We start from the raw sequence: 19,092 nt of genomic DNA, 5'->3' as shown, positions 1-19,092 counted from the left end.
GATGTGAGCGTTTCCACATTTGTCTGCAGTCAACGACCCCTGGATAAATAAAGATTTACATAGAGTTTTAGATTTGGGTGATCTAAAAATGTGAGTTTTTGCTTTTTGGATTGCATCCTAGGTTTATTGTGTGCAGTTCCTCCTGGTCTTCCTGTCCTGGGATGACAAAGCGGTGAATGGTGTAATGTCTCTCTGAGAGTTTGCGGTTTCCAGAGAGATCTTAGGTTTCTCTCCTAGAGCAGTTTAACTCCTAGTTTTGCTGCTAATTGCCACTTTCTCCCTCCGGATATCTCCTGCTGGCAACACTAGCCTTGGTTTCTCTCTGTATGTGTGTGTGTTTGTTTGTGTTTGTTTGTGTGTGTGCGTGCGTGTGTGTGTGTGTGTGTGTGTGAGAGAGATCATGTGAGTAAACCACACTTGGCTTTTAACACTTCAACTAGGATAATGGTATACTCTCTCTGTCCCACTCCTGTCTCTCCATCTTGCTCTCCCATTCCCTCATAACTCCAACTCCTCTTCACCCTCTCTTCCTCCCTTTATCCCACTCCCTCTCTGTCCCTCCCTCTCTCTCTCTCTCTCTCTCTCTCCCGTCCCAGATATCAACCTGAACTCCCCTAACAAGGGTCTTGGTGTGGAGCGCTCAGACAGCCTGTCCGACGTGCCGGTGGAGGGGGCGGTGGGGAACTCGGTGAACCCTCTCCCTCCGGGTCTGACGGAGGAGGAGGCCGAGGAGCTTCGCACCGAACTCACCAGGGTCGGCTCTGTCACCTAATCACCTGCTGATTACATTTACATGTCAAGCATTTGGCATTAGCGTTTAACCAGTGCTTCCACACTGCGAGCAACACGATCAGCAAGTCACCGATATCCAAGAGCAAAACAGGCGAGAAGTGGAGAAGTATTCATTGAAAATAAACAGGAAAAACTCAGTAAAATGACTTCAGATCTCACCATCGACCGCACTGATGGATGCAACCGTCCTCCATAATTTTTGAGACGTTTAGTCAATTATTTTCATTATTGATTAATCTATCAATACGTTTTGCAATTAATCGATTGAGCATTTAGTCTAGAATATGTCAAAAATAATGACAAATGGCTATTACAAGGAGAAAAGCTGCAAATCTTAGCATTTGTGAAGCTGTAACCAGCAAATGTTTGGTATTTTTACTTGATAAAATACTAAAACAATGAATTAATTTGTCAGAATTATAATTGATTAGTTTTCTGTCAATCAACTAATCTATTAATTGACTAGTCATTTCAGCACTAATCCATAGGAAATGAATGCACTTCCGGAGACTTGTTGATTGTGTTGCTTATAGTCAGATCCATGGTGCACTGACAGTACTAGGCCATAGAAATGGTCGACATGTAAGAGAGAAATGCTAGGAAATGAAAATTAGTGCTAGAGTGAACTAGAAAGGATTTTTTTGAGAGCAGTGAGTGAAGATGAGAGAGGATGTGACTCAGAGGGGAAAGGTGATGTGAGATCCTCCTTAAGAGATGAATTATCAGGCCACAGCAGACGATAGAGAGTGACTCAGCTGTTTCTGAGTGGAGCGGTGAGGTCATTCCACTGTCGGGGGGGGGGGGGGGATCCAGGGAAGAGAAGAGACGAGGTCGAGGTCGGTCGGAGCGAGGGGAAGAGGGAGAGCTAACCCCAGACTTAACCCCGCCCCCTCCCGTCCCCTCCTGTCCGCTCTCTGTGCTGCAGGTGGAGGAGGAGATCGGCACCCTGCGTCAGGTTTTGTCCGCCAAAGAGAAACACGCGGTGGAGCTGAAGAGGAAGCTGGGCCTCAGCCCGCTCAACGAGCTCCGACAGAACCTCACCAAGGGCTGGCAGGACGTTCAGACCTCCAACGCGTACGTATTGATCCCGTTATTTCAACAAGATGGTGGCAAACTATTCTGTAAACGATATGTGAGTAAAACAGACGGGACAGAAATTCATTTGAACTGAGGCTTCACACACAAATCGCTGGAGACTTGATTCGTCTTGTCAGGATCTTGATCGCTCAAAAAAGTAGAAGTTACTTTTAAGTTAGGCTAAATAAAAAACTCCTCAAGTTTGTCCTTAATTGTTCAGTACGTAGGAACAGACATTATTTTTGCAAGACAAAGGGGGATATATATAAACGACCAGTCAAGTTTGGACACATTTTTCTTTATTTTTGCTATTTTTCACATTTTAGAATAATAGTAAAGACATCAAAACTATGAAATAACGCAAATGGAATTATGCAGTGAGCAAAAAAGTGTTAAACGAATCAAAACTATCTTATATTTTAGATTCTTTAAAGTAGCCGCCCTTTGCCTTGATGGAAAGGCAAAGGCTTTGGAAAGAAATTCATACATAGGATCAACTTCACTATTTATAGAAACTAATTTCAAGCATTTAAGCAGAAGCCTTTAGATCAAAATGGTTTTAAGAGAATGAAAAACAGAGTACATTCAATCTGGTGTGTCCACACTTTTGACTGGTAGTGTACATACTGTATGTCTTTTAATAAAGAGAGTAGAAGTGTACGCATCCAACTTGTTTTAGGCAAGTTGTTGGGACAAAGTAGACTTTATCGCAGCCTATAACCCTCCACATAAATTAGAATATTCTCTTAAAACAGTGGTTCTCAACCTGGGGTCCAGGGACCACCAGGGGTCCTTGATGGGGTTCCAGGGGGTTCCCAGCAGATTAATGAATTATTAAACTTCACCATTATTTAATTTACAAGAAGTTAATACAATTATTGAATGTAGAAGAATTACTATTTTGATCGTAGTTTCACTGTTATCTTTCTACCTACAATACAGATAGTCATGGGATTCTGGATAAAATCATATCTAACAATAAAAATATTCACAGATTTGGGTCTGAGAGACAAAATCTCATCATATGGGGGTCCGTGGCCCTAATGTGGAGTAAATTAGGGGTCCTAAATATGAAAAAGGGTGAGAATCACTGTCTTAAAACAAAACTTTGACCACAGTATAATAAGACAAACCTTAAATCGTCACACTCTATTCTGAAGTGCTGTAGTGACTAGATTCTCTGACAGTAACAGTCAGTGAGTCATCCTCCCACGGTGACGCACCGGTGCTTCTGGAGCCGGTAGATCGTTTCCTGCAGAGCTTCACATTATGCAAGATGACGGGCAAACCTGAGAGACAGGCAGGGCTTCCCCCGGCTTCCAGAGAGGCGGAGGTGGGAACGCTGCTGACATGATGAATCCTCCTCGTGTCGCTAGATGTTGTTGATCCCGACTGTTAATCATGATAATTAGCAGCGATTTGGGAACCTTTTTTTTTTCATCTCGTGATTAACACCTTCTTCAACTACAGCGGGTGTTCTAATTAAAACTGAAATTTAGTGCTCCAGCGTCACAAGACTTTTGCTAATTAATTGTGGAATCTTAAAATTGCAAAATACGATTATGCATGATTAATTGTGCAGCTCTAGGTGGGAGCGGCGGCAGGAGGGTTGCATGTAGGGAAACGGGGTTTGAAGAATCTTAATGAGCACACAACAAACAAGGCTATTGAAACTCATGGGTGAGTTCTTTGCAGGGAAAAGGTAGTGTCACCATGCTCCATCTTATTATACAGATGATTGACACCCCATATTCCCCCAGGGATTAAAAACATATCTGTCTTTCTGTCTGCCAGTCATTCCATCTATACATTTACAATTTCCCTATACAAGGAATAGCTGAAACATACAGAATTTTGTATATTTAACATTTTCATTAGCTTGTCATAAAAATCATTAGGTAAGTCTTCTAAGAGTTTGATAGATGTATAAAACCTTGCTAAGATGTAGAATAGTATTTTTTGTTTATAGAGGCCGACTTCATTGGTTTTCAGGATTAAACAGGTTTACCTAATTCTTGAATAGTGTTTGGCTCTGGCTGTCTGAACTCCCTTTCTCTCCCTTATATATAATCTAATATGGATTTGGAACAAATATGACCATACTAATATAATCCGTTACACATCGGAAACATTTTGAAACCATTTAGACTACGACCATCAGTATTTTTCCATGATCCTTTTGCTCTGTTAAGTCTTTGTTACCCACATGTATTTGTTTATTGATATCAACTGTTTACACTGCATTAGAATGAGACATACACACAATATAATGGTGCATAATTTATATCCTGGTTAAAGTTTTATTTAGGATAAGGTGTTCATGTGCATTTCCGTATCCCACAAATATTGCTGTATACACACATACACAGCAGAATATTCCAAATGTTACCATGGAAACGCATCTTAAAACAGACTGCAGAAACCAGCAGGAGACAGAATGAGGTGTTTACATGCAAGTGTCCCGGCTAATATCGTATATAATATTGTACATTTTACATTTTTAGGCCTTTTAACTGACGCAGCTAAAAAACGAATGCTTGAGTATCCCAAATAATAATCAGAATATTAATTTGCATGTAAATTCACCTGTTATTACCATTGTATCACCACTAGCAGGGTGGGGTGAAGGTGGCCTGGCAGTGTAGTGAGCAGGGAGACCTTCCTTTTAAACTGAAAGGCCTGAGGTCAAGCAGCCATGTTGGCAGGCGTTCACCCTGCTGGAGTGTCCTTGAGCAAAACACAGAGGCCCAGATTCACCGATTTGGTTTGTGCAGGGAAGAGCGTGCACTGCATCACCAAAACAACCAAATCAGAAAGAAATCCTATTCACTAACCATACACAGTGAGGGGAAAGTGTGTTTAATACTGCCAGTGCAAAAAATAAAGCCTGTTTGCACCTGTCATGGTCATGCATATGTAAATTCTAGGTAATGGCTGCTGGGGATGGGACGATATATTGAAATTCAATATATCGCAATACAAAAATGTGACGATACAGAAAAATGAATTGTGATATTAGCTCCATTTTATTCTGCTGTACTAATCACAAATGAGACGCTTGACCATCTCATTTGTCTTATCGCTAAAACACACAATTTGCACTTACAGCTAGTGATGAATGGAGCTGTTTGATTCCACAGTCGTCTTTTCAAGGGTTAGTTTTTACACGACAACTTGATTTGCATGAATTTCTTGGTGAATAGAATGAAAAAAAAAAAAAAAAACCCGCACCCTCGCAGCACCAGCCTTTTGGTGAATCTGGACCTGAATCCCCACCAGCTCCAGGGACTCTGTTCTGCAGCCGACCCCACCTGCTTTTCACCTTATTGTTCACATGATTAAGACCATATCTGCTCCTATATATCGACCTCAGTGCAGAGAATCTTTTGGGATTTCTCACCCTGGCTTCTTCCCCGAGCCAGCCTGCTTCCATCCTGCTGAACGCCCCCCCCCCCCTTCCCCCTCCGCCCTCCCCCCTCCCTTTCCCCCTCCTTACCGTCTCTGTTTCTAGCTATGTGAGAACCACTGAGAAACTGGGCGAGTGGAATGAGAGAGTGACCAGTTCAGATCTGTGAGTCCATGTACTGTTTGCTGCTCGCACACTTGGTGGAGTTTGGGCTTCTGCAGTGTTTACTCTCTCACGCTCCGCTCTAACACACTCACACCCTCTCTCTCTCTCTCTTGGTCTCACCCTCTGCCTATGTTTGAGAACACTTGTTTTCCAGCAGTCGGTATTTAACATGGCGTCCGGCAGGAGGGCTACAGCTGATCTGTGGTCAGTATAGCCTGTCTGCTCTCACTGAATGAGAATGAAACGAGGATCCTCCAATAAAGGCCCTTTCACATCTAGAACGATAACTTCAAAGATAAATGTAACTATAAAAAGATTTAAATCCTTTTAAGTAAATAGGCTGTCTGTGTTCCTGTTACAACGGTAACTACAAAAACATCCAAAACAATAACTGTAACTATATTTTTGGTTCGATCTTCGGTCATTTTTTAGGATTTTCCAATAGCTCACTGCAGTGACACTTTGCTTTAGCATCAGTGTATTATTATAGAGTGTAGCTATCTTTATAGTTATCATTCTAGATGTGAACAGGCCTTTAGTACGCATTAAATTGATGATCCTCATGTGAGAAGATTGATATTTATTTTTTTAGATGTGATTTAGCATCAAAATCGTGCAACTTTCAGTTCTGTAGAGAGCGAAAAAAATTGGGGGGAAAGCAAAATCTGATCAGAATAGCAGAAATTATGAAATTGTGTAAGATAAAAGTTTATATTTGAAGTATTTCTTATTTTATTAGGGAGTTCCTGTGACCCTGTTCGGGACCTTTAGGTGTCCCAGGACCCTACTTTGACTATCTTGGTCTTACAGGACTCGGGTCATTGATTCTGGATCAGTACTCCTGCTGCTGTGAGACGCCTGTTTAAATATGAGACTGGGCTGGTAGCACTAAAGTGTGACTTGGTGTGGAGCTAACACTTAACCACTGCAGTCTGAGTTACATAACTGACTCACCTGAATCTGTCTTTGTCCACTGTGGCCCGTGACTCACCTTCTGCTACCTGACCGTGCTTTAGGTTGTTCAGTAGGTTTCTGTGATGGAAACAGTATTTAAAGAAGCCTAAGAAAGTATTTGTACAGCACCAGTCTTTGTCTCTCTATTTCTTCTATTTTCATTTCATTCTGTCTGTTTCTCTCTCTCTCTCATCCATCAGTCTGTCTCTTCCTGTCTCTCTCTCTCTCTGTGTCTCTGTCTCCCTCCTATCAGAGTCTTCCGTCTGTTTTTTTACTTCCTGTTCCAGGGGTCAGGTGACCTCTCCTCCTCCTCCATCCAGAAGTGATGACACATGTCCTCCTCTCCTCATGTTTCCTCTCCTAACAGCATTCCTCCGTATTTTTAACTTTTCAGACACTTCCTCTCCGCTTTTACGAGCAGTGGCCTTGCTGAAAAAGACGCTGCTGTGCTGTCTGATTCTACACTTATGCAACACAAAAATGATAATCTCATTATATAAGGATGTTGCCTTAGCGGTGAGATAAGTGCAGGTGAACATGTGTTTTATGCAAGGGATAAAACTTAAGGTTTTGTTGTATATACCCAGGCAGTCAGATTTTACCGGATCAAAAGTTATTACCATCCACCTTGACAGTGAACCGCCAGTCATTAAGATGGACTATTTTACTTTAAAAACATTACTTTGGCTGGTAAAATAATGAAAGAGGCAGGTGAATCTTGTGATTTTTTGCAAAAATATCAGTTTGTTTCCCTCGCTGGCACAAATCAATCATTCATATGTTGAAAAATCTGGTCATTAAGCCAAACAGAGGGTGAGGTTTCTCATCACATAGTGATTTCCTGGTCATACCAGGATTGACCAAGCTAAATCTATTTGAAGTGATATAATGGTTTGCCCCTGCGCAGTGCGAGTTGCAGACTGGCCAGTAGAAGTAGCATTGACTTGCATTCATTGCTAGGTAGCCATGTTGAAGCTGAGTCACAGCCAGATGAAAGCTTTGGCTATCATGGTGATACAATACTGTGATAACCCGACAGCTAAAATGAGTTTACAGCATTTTGGCAGAAGAGAATCAATCCCGCAGCAGTGAGTCATGTGAATTCACAGGTCAAAGTTGAACAAATCTGAACTCTGCACCAAGCCAACGCAGCAAGGTAGCTTCGCAAGTGGAAGCGAACTCAGGTTCCACATAGGGCTAGGCGATAATTCAATATATATATATATCGTTTATCATCTTTCAGTGGAATCGTATCGTGATGATATGGATTTTGGGATATTGTGACGCATAATTCTGCTTTCTAAATTGATGATAGCAAGCACATTTTATTTTAAAACTCAAACGAATTGAGGTGTGGTAGCAATATTATTTAAAAGTTTTGAGTTTAACCTAACATTACCATTCGGTTCAATGGGATGAGCATTAACTTGACTATTTAACATGATTTTGCATACGTGAACCAATCTTTATGATTATGGTGATATTGATTTGAACCATATCGCCCGGCCCTGGCTCCACGCTGAGCTGTTGAAAAGAAAGCAAAGAAAACTTTTCAGCGGTGTGACCGACGCTTTAGTAGAGAGTCTGAAGTGGTGAAGTTTGACGTGGAGACGGGAAGTTGACACTCTATCAGATGGAGAGATAGCACAACAACCTGTATGGTAAACATGAGGCCAGTGTGTGTTTAGTAGTTTTAGTTGGTGTTTTTAAAGAGGTGGTGTTGGTGTACTGCCGCTGAGTTTAGGCCGTGAGTTTTCTGCCTGTTTCCACCAAGCTGCTGCTGCTGCTGCTGCTGTGAGGTTTGAAGCTAATGGAATTTTCCGGGTGGCTGCTTCTGAAAATGAACTGGATTGGCAAGCTCACTCAGCTAGTTAGTCTAACCTGACAGGACGACACACACACACACACACACACACACTCTCACACGCACATACAGAGGCAGGTGCATTGTCCTTGGCTTCCACATATGAACTTATACACACAGTAACAGACATGCATCCAGTCATGTGCACACTCACACAGGCAGGCTTACTCATGGATTATAATACATATAAATTTAGAAAGGCATTAACAACAAACAGGCTCATTATTCTTGGATTCTGCACACTGTATTTATACACAAACACACACTCTTACGTATTATTATCACACATGAAGGCCTTGGAGAAGCGTACACATGCAGGCCGACCCATGCATAATCACACATGTAGGCCTCGAAAATTATTCACACACACACTGGCAAGTATAGGAGGGTATGTGTTGTCTATCTCTCACACACACACACACACATACACATACACATACACACACACACACACACACATACACACACACCCAGCTCCTGCCTGGCGACCAGACAGACAGCTCAGGCTTGCCGCTGCAGGAACAAGTGGGAGGAGAGGAGGAGAGGAATGGAATGTGAGAGAGAGAGAGAGAGAGAGATAAAATGAGGGAGGTAGATCGAGGAAGAGAAAGAAAGGGAGAGAGAGAGAGAGGCAGTGTTTTGCTTAGTCACATGACACGTGATATCCAAAGAGAGAGAGAGGATATGAAGTCTATAGAGAGACACAGGCCGAGCTGAACAAAGAAATAGATGGTTATGAATTATGAATATGTCGGAGGCACAAAGACACACACACACACACACACACACAGTACAGACAATAGAACAGACAATAGAGCTGCCATGAAATAGGAGTGGGCATGGAGAAAGACAAAAACAGTCAGTCAGCTGCTGTGTTCCGTGATAAAGACGGTAGAGACGGAAAGAGATGCAAACACACACAACACACACACACACTTAGAAGAGACAAAACCCTTGTTTCCATTCACTTGTGTCTCCTTTGCAGCACACACTGAAGCAGGAATAGAAGAGATAAACAGTGAAACAGTGTACAGACAGACAGCCAGTGTGCAGTGTGACGGGAGACAGTGGTGTGTGTGAAGTCACTGTGTGTGTGTGTGTGTGTGTGTGAAGTCACTGTGTGTGTGTGTGTGTGTGAAGTCCCTGTGTTGTACAGTAAGCAGCTTTGTGCCGATGGAAGTCAGTACAGTGACCGGCCTTGTTTGAGCCGAACGTCTCTTATTTCTGCTGCATAGGAAACTTGATGTTCCTGCACTAGACCAGAGTGAAACATTTACTTTAAAGTGGAAATCTGTGAGATCCTGGGCGATAACTGTGACGTCTTTTTCTGTTGATGCAGTTTGAGTTTCTTTTTTCTTTGTCCGTTCAGCCATGGTGGCTATCGCTGCTCATGCTAACTAGAGTTGTCACGGTGGTGCCATTTTGACACCGGTGTCGTTTCCCTCCTCAACACCGGCCATACCGGTTATACCGCCTGTCGCCACTAGGGGGTCTAAGCGCGATCAAAGTCAGCGTCACTACAATGAAAGTGAAACTTAAAATTCCTCTCCAAACTCACGTTAACAGCATTTGTAAACGGTAACATTTTTTAATCAGCGATTTATAACACTGCTCAACACTCAGAAAGTTAATGTGAGTTTAGGCTACTTTAGGCTCCCATTGGATTGTACTGGACACATTACTGTCACTAGGTAAGGACAAATAATTAATCCTATTCATCCTAATCTGTCATATTAGTGATCAGATTTAGTGATCAGTATGTTGTTAGTATGTCCATTTATCTTTTTGTAGCCTAACTTGAACATGGAAGCTCTGAATATGTGCTTTTATTTTACAAAATACAAAATAACGGTATTCCCGGTGTGGGGCTAATGCCACTGGTGTGGACTCCAAGACTGTATGCCACCGGTAACACCGCCCACCGCGACAACCCAAATGCTAACTACCCAGTTCTTCTGTTTATTCTTTTTATTCCAAACAAACCGGAAACGTAAAACGCATCACTTCCTGTGCGGCAGAGGAAGGAAAGAGCTACCAGACACCGGCTCTTTAGAACAGACAGTGGAAAAGCTTTAATCAGTTGGATATAGACTGAATCACTGTTGTGTTATATTGGTCGGTGATGGAGAGAAATAAAACGAAAATGTTGCATTTAGAAAGAGTTTAGAGTTTTTAATATGCGAAAATGTCACCAGAGTGCACCGTGAACATGGAGGATTATGATAAGTGATTTGCCTATTTGTCAGCGTAAGATATTAATTGCAAAAACCTCCAGAGGAAAAGGGTTTTCTACATAGACAGTGTACAAGACAATGAGTGCCAGAAAGGTTAAGACAGTCCCAGAGTTACATCAGAAAGTCAGTAATTTGAAAGTTTTTGCCAGTCATGGTCTGGATCATCCTGGTGTTTTACCCATCTGGCACGCCACGCAGGCTTCAGCAAATGCTATGAATTATTTACAAATACTATTTGATTCAGCTCTGCTTTTTAGTAATAATAGTCAGAGCTTACATTCAGAAAAGATACAGTTACACCACACTCATGCATTCATGCTGCATCCATTCTTCATGACTGTTTGCATGCTGGCTGAAAGTTGCAATTTCAGATCTTTTGAATCCAAAGGAGCCACTGTGCATCAGCAGTTTTACTAGGCCATTTTCTGATGTTCAGCCTATGATATTTAGGTTGTCTGCACCTGCTCAATATGCTGAGCGTGGCGCTAGTTACTGCCAGGGTCAGTGATCCCATTCCCACTGGGACCAGCAGTACTAAATATTCACCCATGGTACTGAAGGTGCTTTGGATCAAAGCTTCCACCAAATGGATGTAATTTTCCAAAGTAATGTTAGATCTGACAGACTCGTGCTTTGTTTGGGTTTGGCTGTGCTGCCATGTGATGCCTTATCTACACTGCTGTTGTTTTTCAGACCAGTCAGTAGAAAACGCTGCTTTTCTAAATACTATACTGACAGGACCTGCAGGACTGTGTGTGTGTGTGTGTGTGTGTGTGTGTGTGTGTGTGTGTGTGTGTGTGTGTGCGCACGCTTGCTTAGTGACTAATCAGAAACAGGCTGTGCTGTCTGATGTTTGTTCCATTAACCTGTTTGGTTGGAGAGTTACTGCCTGAGTTACGGCCTGTTCTCTGCACTAAAGCACCAGCCTTCCCCTTTTCCACTAACACTGTGCTGCTGTCTCTCTTTGCCCTAACGACTTTCTGCACAATTGAATTGAACTGGGTTGATCCGTTGCCCTTTTGTCACTAGTAATGTTGTAACACTCCTGGCTGACTGAACACAATGAGTTGTATGTAGTCAGAACAGAACCAGGAAAAAAAACAACTAAATTTCCTCGACAAAACAGTGCAGATGTGTATTGGACAGGCTGTGTTGTGGCTGGCTGATTTTTATACATCACAAACCAGCCATGATTTAGATTTTTTTTTTTTTTGTTAAATCCTGAAATGAATTTGACTCAGATGTAAGTAGGGATTGGGGAATTTGGGAATACATCAGCTGCTGCGGGCGATGGTGGAAATGTCCCCGGATCAGATGACTTGCTCTTAATTCCAGCATGAAAACATCACAGCAGAGAAAAGTTAAGATGAGCACTGATGCTATGTTGGACTATTTAGTGATGAACTTCCTCAAAACTTGCCTCAGCCTCTAATATTGGGCACAGGGAGGAACCACCGTCAGTAGAGTAAGAAAAAGTGATGTTAGTGAAGTTTTAGTGACTGAAATGTTAAACGTAAAGTGAGCCGACACTTTTCCCACTGAGCTGATATGGACTCAGCAGTCTGACCTACATTAGACTGGTCTGCATTCAAAATGGAGCAACTTTATCTCATGTAAATACAATCCAAGTAGGTACACAACTGTGTAGCGTACAATCTTTAGCTTCACTGATTCATATGCGTTTCTGGGGACTGAGCTGGTTTATATTTTTAATAGTCCCATTCCCAATTATTTCATATCTGATAGAGGGCATCTTATGAGTTCAGAGTGTTCAAAAAATGATAACAAATGTACATATTGTTGTCAGTAGAGTATTAAATCTAATGCACAAGAGAAAAATCAGGAGGTGCGTCCACAAAAATTATCTAGGAGTACAGATGGATGGGTGCAACACTCTCCTTTGAAAGTAAGTTTTATTTAACTAGAGAATATGAAATGACCCGAGTCTGATGAAAGCCTCCTTGGCTGAAACGTCAAATATTTAATATTCTCTAGATTAATAAACTTAATCTTTTAATGCAGAGAGTGTGGCGGCCATCAGTTTTCTAGTAGTAGTAGGTCTAACCATTTTTCCTCCCATTGACCCTGTTTTGTGAACAATCTACTGTGCTAAATTTAACTTTCTTGTCTGTTCTTTTCTTTGTTTTAATTTGAATGTATTTTCTTCCTCCCATTGAAATCTTAAGTTGACTGTTTGTCTTCTCCCCTGTTGTGTGCAGCAGGGTTTCTGTGCAGGTCTTGAAAGCCTGGAAAAGTAAAAGCCAAATGAGAATGATGATTTCCAGGTTTTGAAAAGTGTGGGAATTGTGCAAAAAGTTTTTAGGTGGAAAAAGAAAATGTTTAGTCCCATTACACGTATGATTGTACATTTTCTGTTGTGTGGTGCTGTCACTTCATTTCCCATTGTTAACACTTGTTGTGGACTGATATGGCCTCCTTGACATTTTGCCAGGCCACTGTCAGCTTGTGTCATATTGCACATTACAGTTAGACCAGTATATCAGTTTGACAATATGTGGGACCAGTATCTGCCTTTTATTAGATATCTGCTATCAGCCAGTCAATGTTGTCCACAATATGATGGAGGTTCCTCCCTGACCACAGCTACAGAAACAGTTTATAAGACATTTAATTGTCTGTGCACATCTTCATTTAATTGTTCAGTTACGTTTTTGTGAAATTCATTCTTCATCTGAAGGCAGTAATGTATCCCTGAGCTTCCCCCTGCCATTGAATAGGTGCAGTGAGTCACACTGCTAACTAAAGCTGCTCCTAAAATAACTTCATTGGTTTCAGTGGAGAGTCGTAGAAACCTTGAATGCGTGAAATGTTTTGGCGTGAAAATTGTCAAATTTAAAGACATTGAATATCTGCAGAAAATATTGGCTGTCTCCAAATTCAGTCTAAAAGTGTTGGTATTGGTGTTAATCAGATGAGGAACATGAGTTGAGTTGATATGTTTCAGGAGAAAAAAAACAGAAGAAATCCACGGCACTCTCCTCTGTTTAAAGATAAAAAGCCTTTATTATGCCTGACTATTTCATGTTAAAATGTTATAAAACGCACCAGCCCCTTCTTCAGGGTGCAGAGAACAGTGAAACACACCAAAAATAAATATAGTGATGGTATTGGTATCAGCATTCAAAACCCCAGTCGAACCCTGATGCACATCCACCAAAACCGTCAAATCCAGGCAATAAATGAAAGTCTGGAATCAGTAATGAAATTTAAAACGGAAAATGTGTAGGAAGCGTGACTCTACTGAACTCTACTGAAGTCTACTGAACTGTACTGTACTGTATTGTGAGTGTGTGTCTCTCTCCCTGGTCATTGTGTCATTATCCTACTGTTGTGTCCGTAGATATGTGTCTGCCTCAGCCACTTTGGATGACATTACCCGCTCTGAAGCGTGAGTTGACTCCTTTCACTTTTACGTTCTTGTTTTGTTCTTTGTGTAGATGATGAAGCTAAGTTTTGGTTTTCAGTTTTTGGGGGAGCTTCATCTCTCTTTTGTTTTTGTTTTTTTTGACTGTCCTTGCTTTTGGTTCTGGTTTTGTTTTGGCTGGTGCTGCGATGTTGAGGGTGATGTGGTGAGATAGATTTGTGTCTGTGCTGGTTTTGTTTGCTGCTGGTGAGCTGGAGGAAGTTTTTCTCCTTCATGTCGGCCTCATGCTGATCAGCTCATCGTGTCTTTCAAGGCTCTGCGGTGCCGTTTGCCCCAAGCTTTTCCAAATTTTATTATAGACAAACATTTCGGAGCACAGGGAATAAATTTAGGCTCATGATCTATGAAATGAATTGATGACACCCGTCCCTGCTTTGAATGTCAAGTTGCACATGTGCTCCTTATTTTAAATTTCTCAATAGTCTGAATTTATTTCTAGAATGAAATGGTAGGACTGTAGAGTAAATTTGGACCTTATTTATCCTTTTAGTAGTGGGACTTGCTTTGGTGCTGGGGAGATGCCTGCTGACAAACTGACTCTTCACATTTCATCTGTCAGACTAACAACTGATTTTGTGACCTAACCTGATTTTTAGACATTTTAGTTGACTCTCTTAATGCGGAGCGACTTTCAAGAAGTACTCACATATTCAACTTTATTATCCACAAGTGGAAATTGTTTTTGCAGCCAGGTGAATAAAACAGAGACATTAGAAATTAGTCCACAGCATTCATAAAATCTAAGGCAACAGCAGAAAAAACAATAAAAACTGTTAACAATTGCAGAGAGACAAAAATATAATGATAGAACAAGACTGATAGTTGTTTTTTCTTCTACTAATTCTCCGCTGATTCTCTACTCAATCAACTAATTTCACCGACATTTTGCCTCTTTGTTGTAACTGCTGGGCAGATCTGGGTCAAATAGCAGTTGTAGAAACGTGTTTGTTTGTTTTAACCTCCATGGAGTGCCAGATGGGTGGAGCTTGCCATGAGGGTTTACCTGGTGCCAAGTAAGTTGTCGATCACAGAGAGCCATACAAGATGAACTTTCAAATACTTTTTTAATACATTCAGGCTTGATAGGTTAAGTTTTCTATACTTAAGACTGGCTGGCTCGTAGGCTACATGATATCCTAGTCCTTTTGTTTTTTAAACTCTGGCTCGGGGCCCAGAGAGGGTCACAGTCCTGTTACTGGTGGATGATCCCCACATGATGAGAGTAGTGTTATATCTCTGTAAGCCTTTCTTATTTGGGTTCACGGCTAAAAAACATTTCAGACCATGAGTTCTAGATAAAAAAGAGCCCAAAATTGAAAAGCCTATTTGAAGAGTTGCTTTCCAAAATGAGATATCAACCACTTTGGAGAGAAAGTGATGCCTACTTTACTTAAAATGATAACACAAAATGGAAACAAATGACTCTTTTTCATGGATAGGAAACTTAAGTCCATGGTTAATTAATTAATAACAGTTTTACAGACTGGATCCTCTAGATTTTACTGACATTGAATGATAATCTTTGTTGTAATGATTTTGCATCAATATTCGGCCATGTTGATGGACTTCAACACAGTTTATCTCCAAAGTTGTATTTGCTCTGACAGTCAGCCTCTGTGATCCATCTGTCAGTTTTGTGTGTGTGAGAATGGTACGGCAGGTATATGAAGGTGTGTTTAAGTCCATTTATGGATTGCGTCTGTGTGAGGGTGTGTGTGTGTGTGCAGTGTGTGTGTGTGTGTGTTTGCAGTGTGACTACGCCTGTTGACCTTACTTATCTCGGCTGCCTTGTGTGGATTCCTGTTGATGGGCAACTTCCCAACTCTCCTCCTTTTTAAACTCAAGATGTAAAATCTGTCATGCCAGTAACCTGGACCTCGTCTGCTTTGGCAGCCTGGGGGGAGATTCAGGCCTTCACATTTTTATATTTATCAGGGTTCCTATGCAGGTCTGGAAAAGTATTAAAAATGAATTTGATCATTCTCAGGTCTTGAATAGTTTGGGAATTTGAAAAAATGTCTGGAAAAGTATGGAAAATGTTGCGGTTCAGGTCCGATACACACATAATTCTAGCTTTTATGTTGTTGTAGAGCCACTTTGAGTCCACAGTTTTTGTTGATGTGAAGAATAATGTTCAGATAGAGGGACGCTCTTATTACCCAGCCGCTGTCAGCATGCATTATATCAAATACCCACCAAAATCAAATCCAGTCAAGAACATAGGGTCTGGGAAAAATATGGAATTTTAAAATGTAAACCGTGTAGGAACCCTGCCAATCATCTCACATATTCTGATATTTGTCGCTGTGAAGAACAGTCTTCATCTATACAGTGATATGAGCTAGTTAGAAGGGGCAAGATGTCTATCTGCGTAAATCATATTGAACACCAGACAAAATCTTCAAAACAAATCAGGGTCTGGAAAAAGTATGTAATTTTTTTTAATTGAAAATGTGTAGGAACCCTGATTTATAATGGACCAAAGATTTTGGATCGCTACCTGGTGCCAGAAATGTCTGTGGCAGAAAGTAATCAGCAGATGCTTTTCAGAACGGTGCTACAGGAATGTCTTCAAAACCAGAGAGGCTGCTGGGACTGCAGCAACACAGCTGATGCTTCAGCTCAAATGAACCTTCGTCAGGGTGTGGCCAAGCCAGGAAATAAGCATTTTTGTGAACATGAATATATACTGTACACATAAAAATGCTTATTTTCAGCCTTGACTGCCTTGATGAAGACTCATTTCAGCTGAAACGCATCAGTCAGTTTTTTCTTTTCAGATGACCTTGTTCTTTAGAGTACATTGGACCCTATTTGGTTTTTATTACATTTTACATTGACATTTTGGTGAAGCTGAAGCTCTGATTTAGATTGACTTACAATGAGCGCATCACTATAGCAGTCAATTCCTAGATCACCATCATTACAGCAATCAGTGGTAACTAATGCAAAGGTCAAAGTCACAGTAACAAATATTCATGTGTCCTTAGATTATGTTTAACACATGAATAAGTCTGTCTGTAACCTGTATGTTAATTTCAGCTTTAGACATCAACATTTGATTAGCCTTCATTATCCACATTGTAAGTCTTGAGTGTTTCATGTTTTTAAAGTGGTTTGCAGCGGTTCTCTGGAATTTTTATGACCCTTGTTGAACATTCAATATCCTCCAATCAGCCGCACCCAGCCTGGTAAACAATACAACAGCATTATGCGTTAGTGAGGCTGGTCTTGTGAAACAGGCTCCGTTGCTTGAATCGAGGATATAATTTACTCGTCACTCGTGCTGATTAACGGGGCTCAGCGGGCGGACATGCCGCTCCACCAGAAACATTTTTAAATGCACAGTAGGAGCATTTATTCACTGACAAATACCCTAAACTGTACACACACTGCACTGCTGCATTCACAGCTATACTGCTAACTGCTAACATACTCTCTGCTCGCCAGCCTCACCGTCACACACTCTCTCTCTCTCTCTCTCTCTCTCTCTCTCTCTCTCTCTCTCTCTCTCTCTCTCTCTCTCTCTCTCTCTCTCTCTCTCTCTCTCTCTCTCTCTCTCTCTCTCTCTCTCTCTCTCTCTCTCTCTCTCTCTCACAAGCCTAGTATGAAGCTCTCTTTACGTTCATGAACTCAACTTGTTTACTTTACGTATCCTTTAGTTCAGACCATTATGACCAGCTGTATTTTGTCATTATACTTCAGTTGTTCCTTATATGAGGGATAATGCACAGTGAGCTGGACATTATCAAACCTGACAGGCTGATTGACAGTGAAGCTCTTGATCGCCCTGCAGAGGCTTATTTTGCAGTAGTGACTGTTTGCTGTACATTATCCCACTTATTACATCACTACTTACCACAGAGATTAATCATTCGGTTCAGTTCAGTTTATTTAAGAAGGGACAGTGCATATTAATCAATAATAAATGTAAATACGCCAGATTTAGCCAAAAGGCTAATTTTCATCTGTAGTCCGTGGCCAAGGTGTTATAAAAAGGCATCCTAAAAAGATACAAGATAAAAGTAAACAGTAAAAGGACACAGTTATTTAAACTAGGTAAGCGGATAAAAACATACAACATATAACAAGACAGTACAAGCAAGCAGGATATACCGTGAAGACAAATGTTAATTGCAGTTAGACATAACTACAAAGCACAAACAGCAATTTGACACAAAATATTGATTTAAAATAATTTCATTAAAAGTTAACCGAGGAGGAAGGTTGTCACCAGTTAATTAGATTTAACTTAACTATATTGGCCACACTTCTTAACTGCGGAGTGATATGATTAGATGTGAAACAACAGTTATAAAAATTAAAACAGACCTCAGAATCTGTTCATTGGCCGATCAGAATTGAGTATTCAACAGAACTTTTTATTAAAGCCTGTTATTTTGTCCACATCAGTTTTGTCCATTAAAAGTAGAAATTAAAATCTCCACAGCATCAGTAAGTTCCCCATATGTCATCCTGTTAAGTTAACAGTATGTGGAACTTATATCAGAATCATTTTCTTATTTATTTATCATTTATTCACCAAGTACAGTCGCTCTAACAGGATTAGTCTTTGGGACGTTGGTGCAGAGTCTTCACAGTACTGACACACATGGTACATGAGCACAAATCATCCTACATATATACATTAAATATCTCTGTGCATTCCATTTTATGCATAAAGTATGTTTTCAGGTGTAGAAAGGAGGCAGAATGAATTGCATGTAGTCCATATACAGTGTAGGGTTTATGTCAGGGTCTGTTTATGTGCCGTCACACACTATACACTACCAGTGAAAAGTTTGGACACACCACATTTTTCTTTATTGTTTACTATTTTCCACATTCTAGAATAATAATAAAGACATCAAAACTATGAAATAACACAAATGGAATTAAGCAGTGACCAAAAAAGTGTTAAACAAAATCAAAACTATCTTATATTTTAGATTCTTTAAAGTAGCCGCCCTTTGTCTTGATGGAAAGGCAAAGGCTTTGGAAAGAAATTCATACATTGGGGATCAACTTCACTATTTATATTTGTCTAAGAAACTAATTTCAAGCAAATAAGATGAAGCCTTTAGATCAAAATGGCTTTAAGAGAATGAAAAACAAAGTACATTCAATCAGGCGTGTCCAGACTTTTGACTGGTAG

The 19,092-nt window shown here is 40.7% G+C and overlaps 1 protein-coding gene across 5 annotated transcripts in view; it reads left to right on the top strand.

Annotated features, from left to right (window-relative positions):
- tpd52l2b (tpd52 like 2b) overlaps nt 1-19,092 on the top strand; it is a 31,816-nt gene that overhangs the window by 4,144 nt on the left and 8,580 nt on the right. For 3 of the 5 annotated variants that reach the window (XM_071531000.1, XM_071530998.1, XM_071530999.1), the window contains exons 2-4: nt 597-754; nt 1,718-1,866; nt 13,854-13,901. In XM_071531000.1, coding sequence (XP_071387101.1) covers nt 597-754; nt 1,718-1,866; nt 13,854-13,901 — 355 coding nt within the window. The remainder of the gene's footprint in view (nt 1-596; nt 755-1,717; nt 1,867-13,853; nt 13,902-19,092) is intronic. The other 2 variants (XM_071531002.1, XM_071531001.1) reach the window with 1 other exon arrangement.

Source organism: Centroberyx affinis, unplaced genomic scaffold, assembly GCF_046629955.1.
Source record: "Centroberyx affinis isolate AG114_WGS23_722 - 3 ecotype Tasmania unplaced genomic scaffold, CSIRO-AGI_Caff_v1 ptg002015l_1, whole genome shotgun sequence".
NCBI classification, from domain to species: Eukaryota; Metazoa; Chordata; class Actinopteri; order Beryciformes; family Berycidae; genus Centroberyx; species Centroberyx affinis.
The sequence above is the reverse complement of the archived record's forward strand: the minus strand, read 5'-3'. Positions and strand labels throughout refer to the sequence as shown.